The sequence below is a fragment of the Salmo salar genome, chromosome ssa24 (genome assembly GCF_905237065.1).
Source record: "Salmo salar chromosome ssa24, Ssal_v3.1, whole genome shotgun sequence".
NCBI lineage: Eukaryota > Metazoa > Chordata > Actinopteri > Salmoniformes > Salmonidae > Salmo > Salmo salar.
In genome coordinates this window covers 45596870-45608415 of record NC_059465.1, presented here as the reverse complement: position 1 = coordinate 45608415, position 11546 = coordinate 45596870, and the positions used below count along the sequence as shown (strand labels likewise).

At 39.7% G+C, this 11546-nt stretch overlaps 1 protein-coding gene across 4 annotated transcripts; it reads left to right on the top strand.

Annotated features, from left to right (window-relative positions):
• The first annotated feature begins 439 nt into the window (after positions 1-439).
• Positions 440-9543, top strand: LOC106595156 (insulin gene enhancer protein isl-1). Of its 4 annotated transcripts, none has more exons than XM_045707029.1 (6): positions 440-696; positions 1306-1495; positions 2498-2757; positions 5626-5909; positions 6452-6640; positions 8079-9543. In XM_045707029.1, the coding sequence occupies exons 1-6, from the start codon at positions 669-671 to the stop codon at positions 8193-8195; spliced, it is 1068 nt and encodes a 355-aa protein (XP_045562985.1). In that variant the 5' UTR covers positions 440-668; the 3' UTR covers positions 8196-9543. The 4 variants fall into 4 exon arrangements, with proteins under 4 accessions (XP_045562985.1, XP_045562987.1, XP_045562986.1 ...); XM_045707031.1 differs by having other exon boundaries at positions 441-696; positions 6473-6640; XM_045707030.1 differs by having other exon boundaries at positions 441-696; positions 5623-5909; positions 6473-6640.
• The last annotated feature ends 2003 nt before the right edge of the window (positions 9544-11546 follow it).

Here is an 11546-nt window from a genome sequence, read left to right as displayed (position 1 = left end):
CCAGGTAGGACGGGTAGTTGGACTGATACAGAATAGGAGCCGGGTAGGACGGGTAGTTGGACTGATCCAGAATAGGAACCGGGTAGGACGGGTAGTTGGACTGATACAGAATAGAAGCCGGGTAGGACGGGTAGTTGGACTGATACAGAATAGAAGCCGGGTAGGACGGGTAGTTGGACTGATACAGAATAGAAGCCGGGTAGGACGGTAGTTGTATTGAGGTATATCTGATACAGAATAGAAGCCGGGTAGACATGTACTTGGACTGGGCGAACAGCAACAGCTGCTCCTTTCTTCATAACCAATCAGCATCCCAATAAAGATGACGTTTCGGTGTCCTACGTCAGCCCGATGGCGATAGAGTAGAGTTGGCGCAAGGGAGTTTGAGTGGGAGATAGAGACTAGCGTGCACCATCGCAGCACAAGGACCAAGGCACCGGAGAACAGACTCTCACACCCACCCCCCCTCCCGCCGCCCTTCTCCACCGACTAACACAGCTACTCTGCGGCTGAACAAGTCCGGCTGCAACACCCGGTTAATAATCAGCCAGCACCGGTCGGTACACAGGCGACTGCTCTATACCCGCAGTCCGGAGGAAAAACAACCAGCTTCAAAACTGTTGCACCACGTTTTTAAAGTGGACCTTACGCCGCCTTACTTCTTGGACATGGGCGATATGGGGGATCCACCGAAAAGTAAGTGGAGCTGGTTCTGGCTCGGGATACCATTCAAATCAAGTGTCTATTCTATTCTATTATATAGTAAGTGATGCAAAACTGAGGCTAAATTAGACTAATTTGTAAGTCGGATTTGTTTTCTTTGCAGTTTCTCACCGTGTTTGTACAAAGTTTATTGTCGTAGCAGGTTCCATTTAATGAAAACGTTTCACACCCCGAATTGTCTTTACAATTCCGATCTCAAGGATACGCCGTTTCAATGCCTGTAAAGTTACTTTAGATCATTGACTAGCAGTGCGCATTTAAAACTAGTCTATAGAATGTTCATAAATAATGGTATTATCGTTCATAACCAATGTATATTATATATAATACATTAAAACAAATAAGTAATTCATATTATTATTATATTATTATTATTATTAATAATATGGTTGTTGTTGTTGACATTTTGTCGATTATAGTATTTTTCCCCTTGTTGAATAGATGTTTGTTCTCAACGGCAAATGTAGAACCCTCTCCTGACGACATCACTATGGGACAGTCATTATACTCAATATAATCCTTAGAATCCTCCTAATATATATATATATATTCTAATATTTTTCTCCTGACTTGGTTCTCCAGAAAAGCGGCTGATCTCGCTGTGTGTCGGCTGTGGGGACCAGATCCATGACCAGTATATTCTGCGGGTCTCTCCGGACCTCGAGTGGCACGCTGCCTGTTTGAAGTGTGCGGAGTGTAATCAGTATCTGGACGAGTCTTGTACCTGCTTTGTCCGAGACGGGAAAACCTACTGTAAAAGAGACTATGTCAGGTAAGAGCTGTATGTTATGAATATCATAGTGGTTGAAAAACATAGTTTATTATGATTGACTGGTTGACACATTTCACGTATTAACTGTCTATCTTATCATAACATGGATATACATGGGACGTGAACATTTATTTTACCTTTACTATCATATCTGAATGGTCGGGAAAAACTATATTTTTAAAGTAGGTAATATTTAGATATTCTACTATTAAAAATATATATTTTATATTTTCAGACTACATGAGGGTTAATATTGATGATTAGCATAATTGCATGTGAGCTGGTTATTATATTGCCATTATAATCATAAAGTTACAGCAATAAACCACAACTACGTTTTGTATTGATAAAAAGAAAATAAATATATTGTTGAAACCACATCAGGACTAATACAGTTATGACAGAACATGAGGCTACATGTTGAACACGTTAGCATATTCAATACAAACGTTTATTTTTATTTTTTAGTAACATATTATTTAATGTAACCTTACAGCAATATTATTTTGCTGCATTGATGACCATAACGTGAGTCAATAGATCCGATTTTAATAACATATAATTGGCCAAATACATTGGACGACCTACAACTAGTCTACAATTGAATTTAAATTATTATTTTTTTTTTTTAATGATTTGTAGCTTTATCGCGTGTAATATAAATAATAATTATAATCATAATAATGTTACAATGAGTCTTCTAGGAATATTTAGAGTTATACTAGGTCTAGTCCTCTACGCTCATGATATTTGTTCCATTCTTCTCTGTTACTACAGAATAGATCTGTGCTTTGTTTTTACTAATGTACTATTTTACACGAGTTTCAAGTCATCTCATGTGGTATAAACATAACTAAATATTCAGGCCTAACATTCCTGCTTTAATAAAAAAAAAATAAAAGATGCCCTTCTGCTTGTCCTATTATGTCTGCTGCCCAGAGACAGTATTAGCCTAACTCTCTAACCGGTCACCCAATCTCTCTCTCCTAACCACTTCTCTAGGTTATACGGGATAAAATGCGCTAAATGTAACATCGGTTTCAGCAAGAATGACTTCGTGATGAGAGCTCGCTCCAAGGTGTACCATATCGAGTGTTTTCGGTGTGTGGCCTGCAGCCGACAGCTCATCCCGGGGGACGAGTTCGCTCTGAGGGAGGATGGCTTGTTCTGCCGGGCCGACCATGACGTCGTGGAGCGGGCAACAATGGGCGTCGGAGACCCCCTCAGCCCCCTCCACCCGGCCAGACCTTTACAAATGGCAGGTAGGTTAACAATTTATATCAATGGCAAGGGGTGTGTTGTTGTTGTTGTTGTTGTTGTTGTTGTTGCTTTCAGTTGGCTTGTATATGTGTTGTTGGTGTTTGGTCATTTGGTTGATGATGTATTAGTTGAAAACTTTGTTTTCAGACAACGGGCATTCTTTGTGAATACAGGCTGTTTATATTGAGCACATAAAGACACCGATGAATGTATAGTAACATCGTCGATACAAACGTTTTTTTTAATTGGTCTGCGTTTTTCCAATGTCCGTAACACAATACGAACATATATATATATATAAACATATATATATATATATATATATATATAAACAGATACCACGAAACGTTTCATGGGAGTATCTTGTCTTGATGTAGCGAGTTTATTTCAACAGTAAGGGGCTGCGTTTCAATGAAAACGTTTAACTCTAAATACATTCTGGAATCATCTGAATATGATCTGCGCATCTATTGGCTAATATAGTTGTTTATATGTCATGAATATGTATAGCCTACATTACTATTGGCTAATATAGTTGTTTATATGTCATGAATATAGCTTATATTTCTATTGGCTAATATAGTTGTTTATATGTCATGAATATGTATAGCCTACATTACTATTGGCTAATATAGTTGTTTATATGTCATGAATATAGCTTATATTTCTATTGGCTAATATAGTTGTTTATATGTCATGAATATGTATAGCCTACATTACTATTGGCTAATATAGTTGTTTATATGTCATGAATATATATATATAGCCTACATTATTATTGGCTAATATAGTTGTTTATATGTCATGAATATATATATAGCCTACATTTCTATTGGCTAATATAGTTGTTTATATGTCATGAATATATATATATATATATATATATATATATATATATATATATATAGCCTATATTACTATTGGCTAATATAGTTGTTTATATGTCATCAATATGTATATAGCCTATATTACTATTGGCTAATATAGTTGTTTATATGTCATGAATATGTATATAGCCTATATTACTATTGGCTAATATAGTTGTTTATAAATCATGAATATATATATATATATAGCCTACGTTACTATTGGCTAATATAGTTGTATATATGTCATGAATATATATAGCCTACATTACTTGATACAATAAGCGGCGCGAAGTTATTGTGAATCACAAATGAGGATTAAAAAAAAAAAATGTATTAATTAAACCTTTAATTAATAAAAAATAAAAAAATCCTAATTTGTGATTGTATACATTGTATATATTTGTATTGTATTGTATATATTTGATTATTATTAGGTCAATAGTGTGGTGCATGTCACTTATGAAATCATTCGCATTTGCTAGTGCTCTTTGTCAAGGTACCTCACAAGAGGGAGAATATGTGAACAACGGCTTTCTTTACATAGTTCCAGTTGAATTATGAGGCCCTCCTAGGGAATTCAGATATAAATGGTGTTTGTTTGTTTGTTTGTTTGACTTGGTTAGATGTTTCGGAAGTATCGCCAGTCTACATATATAAAGATGAAAATGATATATCGTGTTTGTACTGAAGTTTAAGGGGCCTACAGCCTAGATTAAATGTAAACGTGTCACAATATATGATGTGATTGTATTATGTGGCTCTTTAGGGTGAATTAGACAAGCCCAGTTAGTTGGCCATGCACTTTATATTGTCGAATGTACTATTTCCTCAGACTGCATACATGTTAGGCCTATGTGTAACCGATAGTCACAGTTAGTGCTGACGTTATGGCCGGATTGGAAAACAGACTAGATAACCGAAGCTCGGGCAGATGGCCACAGCAATATTTTGACGAGACTTCGTTCTTAATTGAATTATTAAATTAAAAGGTATTGTACCAATCTAGTGAGAATCCTTTTCGACTTTTATGTATCTATAAATACATTTTTTTTTTTTTTTTAAACAACGTATTTGACAGTTCACTCTTTCCCATTGCCTGCGTCATGGTCCACGTTTAACGCAGCAAAATATTGACCCCCTTTTCCAATACAAGCAAATTAAGACATATATGCTAAAAGTGACATGAATGCACTTTCACTAAAAGTAAAAAAATAAAAAATAAATGATATATAGGCTAATATCTAAGTATAGCCCATCCATGCGTAATAAGGTAACGACGTTAGGTGTTCATTCAAAATCCCAGTGGTAGGCTATCTCTATAAACTATGATACATGACAATGCTCTTTCTCTTGTTGTTGATTTAAATGACATTTTAGACACTATCTATCAAATGGGAAAGGGGGGGGGGGATACCTAATCAGTTGTATAACTGAATGTATACAACCGAAATGTGTCTTCCGCGTTTAACCCAACCCCTCTGAATCAGAGAGATGCGGGGGGGGGGCTGTCTAAAATCGACATCCACGTTTTCCGCTCCCGGTGGAACAGCGTGTTCCTTGCTCACGGGGTAGAACGACAGATTATTTTTTGTATTTTATTTTACCTTGTCAGCTCGTGGATTCGATCCAGCAACCTTTCATGTTACTGTCCCAAACGCTCAGTGACTTCAATGGAAAAAAAATGTAGGCCTAATAGAAGTTTGGACAACTGAAATGCGAACAGCAGTGATAATGATAGGTCAAGGATAGGGTTGGTTGATAGCTGATGTAATAACACATTACCAATGAGACCCGGATAACATCACGCTGAATGGATACTCCCATACTAGGTGCTGTATTGTAGGCTACCATGAGTTACTGTACTGGTATACTTTTCAGAGTGTACGTTTTTTGTAATCTCAATTTTAGTATCCAACACAGTGTCTTTATATACCCATGATGTTAAAAGTGTCGATAAATAATATTTGATTTTGTATTTCCTCTTCTCTTTCTCAACAGCAGAACCAATATCAGCCAGACAACCCGTGCTCCGACCGCACGTCCACAAACAACCGGAGAAGACCACACGCGTTCGGACTGTTCTTAACGAAAAACAGCTCCACACGTTGCGGACCTGCTACAACGCCAATCCCCGACCAGACGCTCTAATGAAGGAGCAGCTTGTCGAGATGACGGGTCTCAGTCCCCGAGTCATCCGGGTCTGGTTCCAAAACAAGCGTTGCAAGGACAAGAAGAGGAGTATTCTGATGAAACAGTTACAGCAACAACAGCCCAACGACAAAACGGTGAGGACCCTGTCTGATCTTTATTTAAATAAAGGATTCAAAACAGTGGTGTTCTTATCGGTCGAAAATGCTGGTAGCTGTTGTAACTGTTTCATTATAATACTTCTATTCTTGTCTGGTCATTTGTTTTCATGAAATAATTTGAGGTGAAATAGAAACGGAGACACGGTCCTATACGTCTGCCTGTGGATGCGTGAGATATATCCACACGCAGGCGCATAACTTGCCATTATTTTTTATTTATTTAGGCCACACACACACAGACACACACACACACACAGACACACACACACACAGACACACACACACACACACACACACACACACACACACACACACACACACACACACACACACACACACACACACACACACACACACACACACACACACACACACACACACACACACACACACAGACACACGTGTCAACATGATCGCTATGCATAAACATTTCCAATCATATTCTAAATACCTAATGTTGTGTTTATGTTGTTGGGTTAATGTTGACGTGCTAATTTTAAACTTTATATGACGATCAGTTTCTCTGGGACTATCTGCAGAATATCCAGGGAATGACGGGCACTCCGATGGTAGCGGCCAGCCCGGAGAGACACGACGGTGGTTTGCAGGCTAACCCAGTGGAGGTGCAGAGTTACCAGCCGCCTTGGAAGGTCCTTAGTGACTTCGCGTTGCAGAGTGACATGGATCAACCCGCGTTTCAACAACTGGTGAGTCTAGGTAGAGGAGACCGTAGACTGTACATTAACACAGCTGGTGAGTCCAGGTAGAGGCGACCGTAGACTGTACATTAACACAGCTGGTGAGTCCAGGTAGAGGAGACCGTAGACTGTACATTAACACAGCTGGTGAGTCCAGGTAGAGGAGACCGTAGACTGTACTGGTGAGTCTAGGTAGAGGAGACCGTAGACTGTACATTAACACAGCTGGTGAGTCCAGGTAGAGGCAACCGTAGACTGTACATTAACACAGCTGGTGAGTCCAGGTAGAGGCAACCGTAGACTGTACATTAACACAGCTGGTAAGTCCAGGTAGAGGCAACCGTAGACTGTACTTTAACACAGCTGGTGAGTCCAGGTAGAGGAGACCGTAGACTGTACTGGTGAGTCTAGGTAGAGGAGACCGTAGACTGTACATTAACACAGCTGGTGAGTCCAGGTAGAGGAGACCGTAGACTGTACATTAACACAGCTGGTGAGTCCAGGTAGAGGAGACCGTAGACTGTACATTAACACAGCTGGTGAGTCCAGGTAGAGGAGACTGTAGACTGTACTTTAACACAGCTGGTGAGTCCAGGTAGAGGAGACTGTAGACTGTACTTTAACACAGCTGGTGAGTCCAGGTAGAGGAGACCGTAGACTGTACTGGTGAGTCTAGGTAGAGGAGACCGTAGACTGTACATTAACACAGCTGGTGAGTCCAGGTAGAGGAGACCGTAGACTGTACATTAACACAGCTGGTGAGTCCAGGTAGAGGAAACCGTAGACTGTACATTAACACAGCTGGTGAGTCCAGGTAGAGGAGACCGTAGACTGTACTGGTGAGTCTAGGTAGAGGAGACCGTAGACTGTACATTAACACAGCTGGTGAGTCTAGGTAGAGGAGACCGTAGACTGTACATTAACACAGCTGGTGAGTCCAGGTAGAGGAGACCGTAGACTGTACATTAACACAGCTGGTGAGTCCAGGTAGAGGAGACCGTAGACTGTACATTAACACAGCTGGTGAGTCCAGGTAGAGGAGACCGTAGACTGTACTTTAACACAGCTGGTGAGTCCAGGTAGAGGAGACCGTAGACTGTACATTAACACAGCTGGTGAGTCTAGGTAGAGGAGACCGTAGACTGTACATTAACACAGCTGGTGAGTCCAGGTAGAGGAGACCGTAGACTGTACTATATTACTAAACTGTCTGTCTGGTAGACAGTGTGAACGAAATCACGAATAACGATTACAGTTACAGTAAGTTATGTTATTGTCATTTTAAGTTTCTAATATTTGATATTATTTTCTGTAATTTAGGCTATTAATATAGGTCGTATAGAGGTCGATATGTGGATTTATTCTATTGTATTGCCTAAAATATATTTCAATTGATATGTTGAATAATGTAATCGTATATATTACATTGTTCCTTTGTTTTGTTCAGGTCCATTTTTCGGAGGGGGGACCTGGTTCCAACTCGACAGGGAGCGAAGTGGCCTCGATGTCATCCCAACTTCCAGACACACCCAACAGCATGGTTTCGAGCCCTATAGAGGCGTAGGGCCTCGCTGACCGACTGTAGACTACGTTAGACTATTGTCATATTTCTGACTGATGATGAAGTGATGCTAGTTGGGCAAAGGGAGGGCGGACTGACTGACAACTGAGAGAGAGAGAAGAAACAAAAATGACTCGGGGTTGAAAAAAAACAAAAATGTCACTCTCTTGTTGATTTCATTCGAACTGAGAGATTAAAGAGAGTCCTCCTCATGCAACTGCACGAAGCCTCTTTAACAACTACTGGTTGTAGTTTTACACTGTGAAGACAATCATGGATTATTAACCTATCTAGATCTGTCCATATGTCGGTCATACGTCCGTCTGTCCACCCCGCCGCAAAAGCAACCCTGGAGAAGAGGACATGAGAGGACAATGGAGCAGTCGATGGGCTCTATTCAATCTGTGTTGCTGAAGCGTTACATATTGCGCGATAGACATTTCAAGCTAATGTCCTATTTAGCTGACATATGCAGCGATTACCATGAATGCAGTCTCCGCTAACGCGGGGAACATTGCCGCTGCAACGCTGAACCTCAGCTATACGGTTTGAATAGAGCCCTAGAAGAAGTGCGTGTTTCCAGGAGCGGTGGAGAGCGGTGGAGAGCGCATCTGCCTGCACCATAAAGTGTCTGCGACTCATGCGTAGCGAGATGTGTAGATCTCACTACGTCAACCATGACTGGTGCTGCCCGTTGGAAACTCCTGGTAACAGTTTGACAAAATAAATAAATAAATAATAATACAACATCATACATACATACACTCCTGGACCCATGGACCTCTAGGAAAAATATGAACTTCATTATTGAAGATGAAATCTGGTTCTACATTTGCGCATTGTTGTGCATAACGTTTGAATATACAAACAAATGACTGGCTATTCTGTTTCTATAAAATAACTTGACCTGAGATTCTCCTCCTGATATGATGCCGTTTGGAGGGGATTGCAAATATTCCTATTCAATTATTTTGTTATTAGCTCCTTGATAAAGCCCAAGTAGGCCTACTTAAGCATTGCAACAAGGTATACCTCTATTTTGCCACAAGCTACGTGGGACTTTTATGTGTGAGTTTGTGTCCATTCAAGAATATGTTTTTTTTTCTTTCCCAAAGATGTGTATAGTTATAAGTTATAATGACCGTTTTTTTCTTTCTTTGTTTGTTCCTGTTAAACAAAATTATTTATTATTTATTGTTGAAAGACTTGCCACTTTTTTTTTTGTGTAACTTTTCTTTACTGAAGTAAAAAAAGAAAAAAAACGATTGTACCGTGGTCTCCGAATTATCTATCCTAATTGTATTTGTCCTGTCCCTTTCTTAAATATTATTAATAAAACAACGTCATATGTAGAAATACATCTCCAGGAGTATTTCACTAATATGACGGCAGATATAGTATGCATGTATCTTGGTCCTCACGCTGAATTCATCCTACTATTTAAGACCTCCTTAGGACTATATTGCAATGTTCCGTGTTTTAAAAAGTTACTTGACTCGGTTAAAAATAACATTTGTGATAGCAGTTACTGAGCAATACGACGTCTATAATATAGTCTGCGCTTCTCTTGGTCTTCGTTCTGCAATCACCCCATCATTTTACACCTGTTTTAGGCCTAGTGATTTCCTATGGAAGTCGATTAAATTTAAATATATATATATATAACTATGATTAGAAGTATACTCATGTTGGCTCAACTGATATGTGGATTTAACTGCGTGTTGGTTCAATGCTTCGGTGATTTATGCTAAATTCCATGATAAAACAGACGAAATGCAAGCTATAGGCTCTCATAGTTAGTTACTACAGTGAAAATGTGTTGATTATATCATTCTGTGGGGGCCTGTATAGGCTAGCTGTCTGTGCTGATTTGGCATATGGCACGTAGCATTACGCATTAAAAAAAGCAACGTACCCACTCCATACCCTAATACAGTACCCACTCCATACCCTAATACAGTACCCACTCCATACCCTAATACAGTACCCACTCCATACCCTAATACAGTACCCACTCCATACCCTAATACAGTACCCACTCCATACCCTAAAACAGTAGACAGTTGCATTTATCTTAAATCCATGTCGCTGCTTTAAATCTGATTATGAGCAAGTGACTGTACAATAGCGGGCCCCATTATGCATTTTAAAACTACACTTGAACACATGTCACGGACATATCTCTGACCTTGGGCCCTGGTAACCTAGCAAGCCCAGGCTACTCGGTAGGTGTAAAACGGGTTTGTAAGCGGGGCAGAGATGTGCGTGTCGTTCCTCTTCAGTGATTGTAGTTAGCCTTTCATATGTGTTACACCTCCTAATATTAACAGAATATCTCAATCCATTGAATACGTTTGAAGAACGGGCTATTATTTAATAATCATTACAATTTACACTACAGTTTTGTCACTGTGCATGTGAAATTATATTACATTCTAAAATAACATTTGAACGTTGGCTATCAGATTTTATGGGATTTTAATGTATTTTTATATTTTTTATTTTTTTTAGTAAGAGGGTTACATTTGGGGTGAATGATGTCAAATGATCACTAAATAGCCATCTATTCAAAACGCATATTGTGACTAGTAGGTCTTCAGTATCTGTAGACATGCATCTAAAATACCACCTGGGACTACATCTTTCTTACATTCAAATATATAAATATTTAAAAAAAAAAATCAATTAGAAAGAAAAACTCTGATATCATGACTTAAACCCAAACATATAAATAGAACCAAACATATTTCAAACTCCCGTGAAACACAAATTCAACTTCACCTCCAAAGTTTATTGTATTTGGACAATAGAACAACAGACCAGTGCAGAGGATTGGGAAGGAACACTAACCACCCAGCAGCAGAATCGCATTAGGCCCAACAAAGCCTCGACCTGAGGTCTAACCTAGAAATGGCTATGAGAGAGAGAGTGTGTGTGTGTGTGTGTGTGTGTGTGTGGGGGGGGGGGGGGGTATAGAGCTTTATTGCCAGCCAGCCCTACGATAAACTACTGAAGCACAATTCCCTTGGGTGCAGGGAAACAAATAACAAGATATATAGAGAAGAAGAGAGGTACCAGCTTCATAAAGAGAAGAAGAGAGGTACCAGCTTCATATAGAGAAGAAGAGAGGTACCAGCTTCATAAAGAGAAGAAGAGAGGTACCAGCTTCATAAAGAGAAGAAGAGAGGTACCAGCTTCATAAAGGGCACTCAAGACACTTTAAACCTCCCTGCCTGCCCATCTGCCCGTCTGCCCATCTGCCTGCCTGCCCATCTGCCCGTCTGCCCATCTGCCTGCCTGCCCATCTGCCTGCCTGCCCATCTGCCTGCCTGCCCATCTGCCCGTCTGCCCATC

Excerpts from the sequence above, each read along its gene's own strand:
- LOC106595156 (XM_045707028.1), top strand. The coding sequence starts at position 669 with ATGGGCGATATGGGGGATCCACCGAAAA. Across the intron at positions 697-1,305 it reads TATGGGGGATCCACCGAAAA|AAAAGCGGCTGATCTCGCTG; the intron begins GTAAGTGGAGCT and ends TTGGTTCTCCAG. Across the intron at positions 1,496-2,497 it reads TGTAAAAGAGACTATGTCAG|GTTATACGGGATAAAATGCG; the intron begins GTAAGAGCTGTA and ends CCACTTCTCTAG.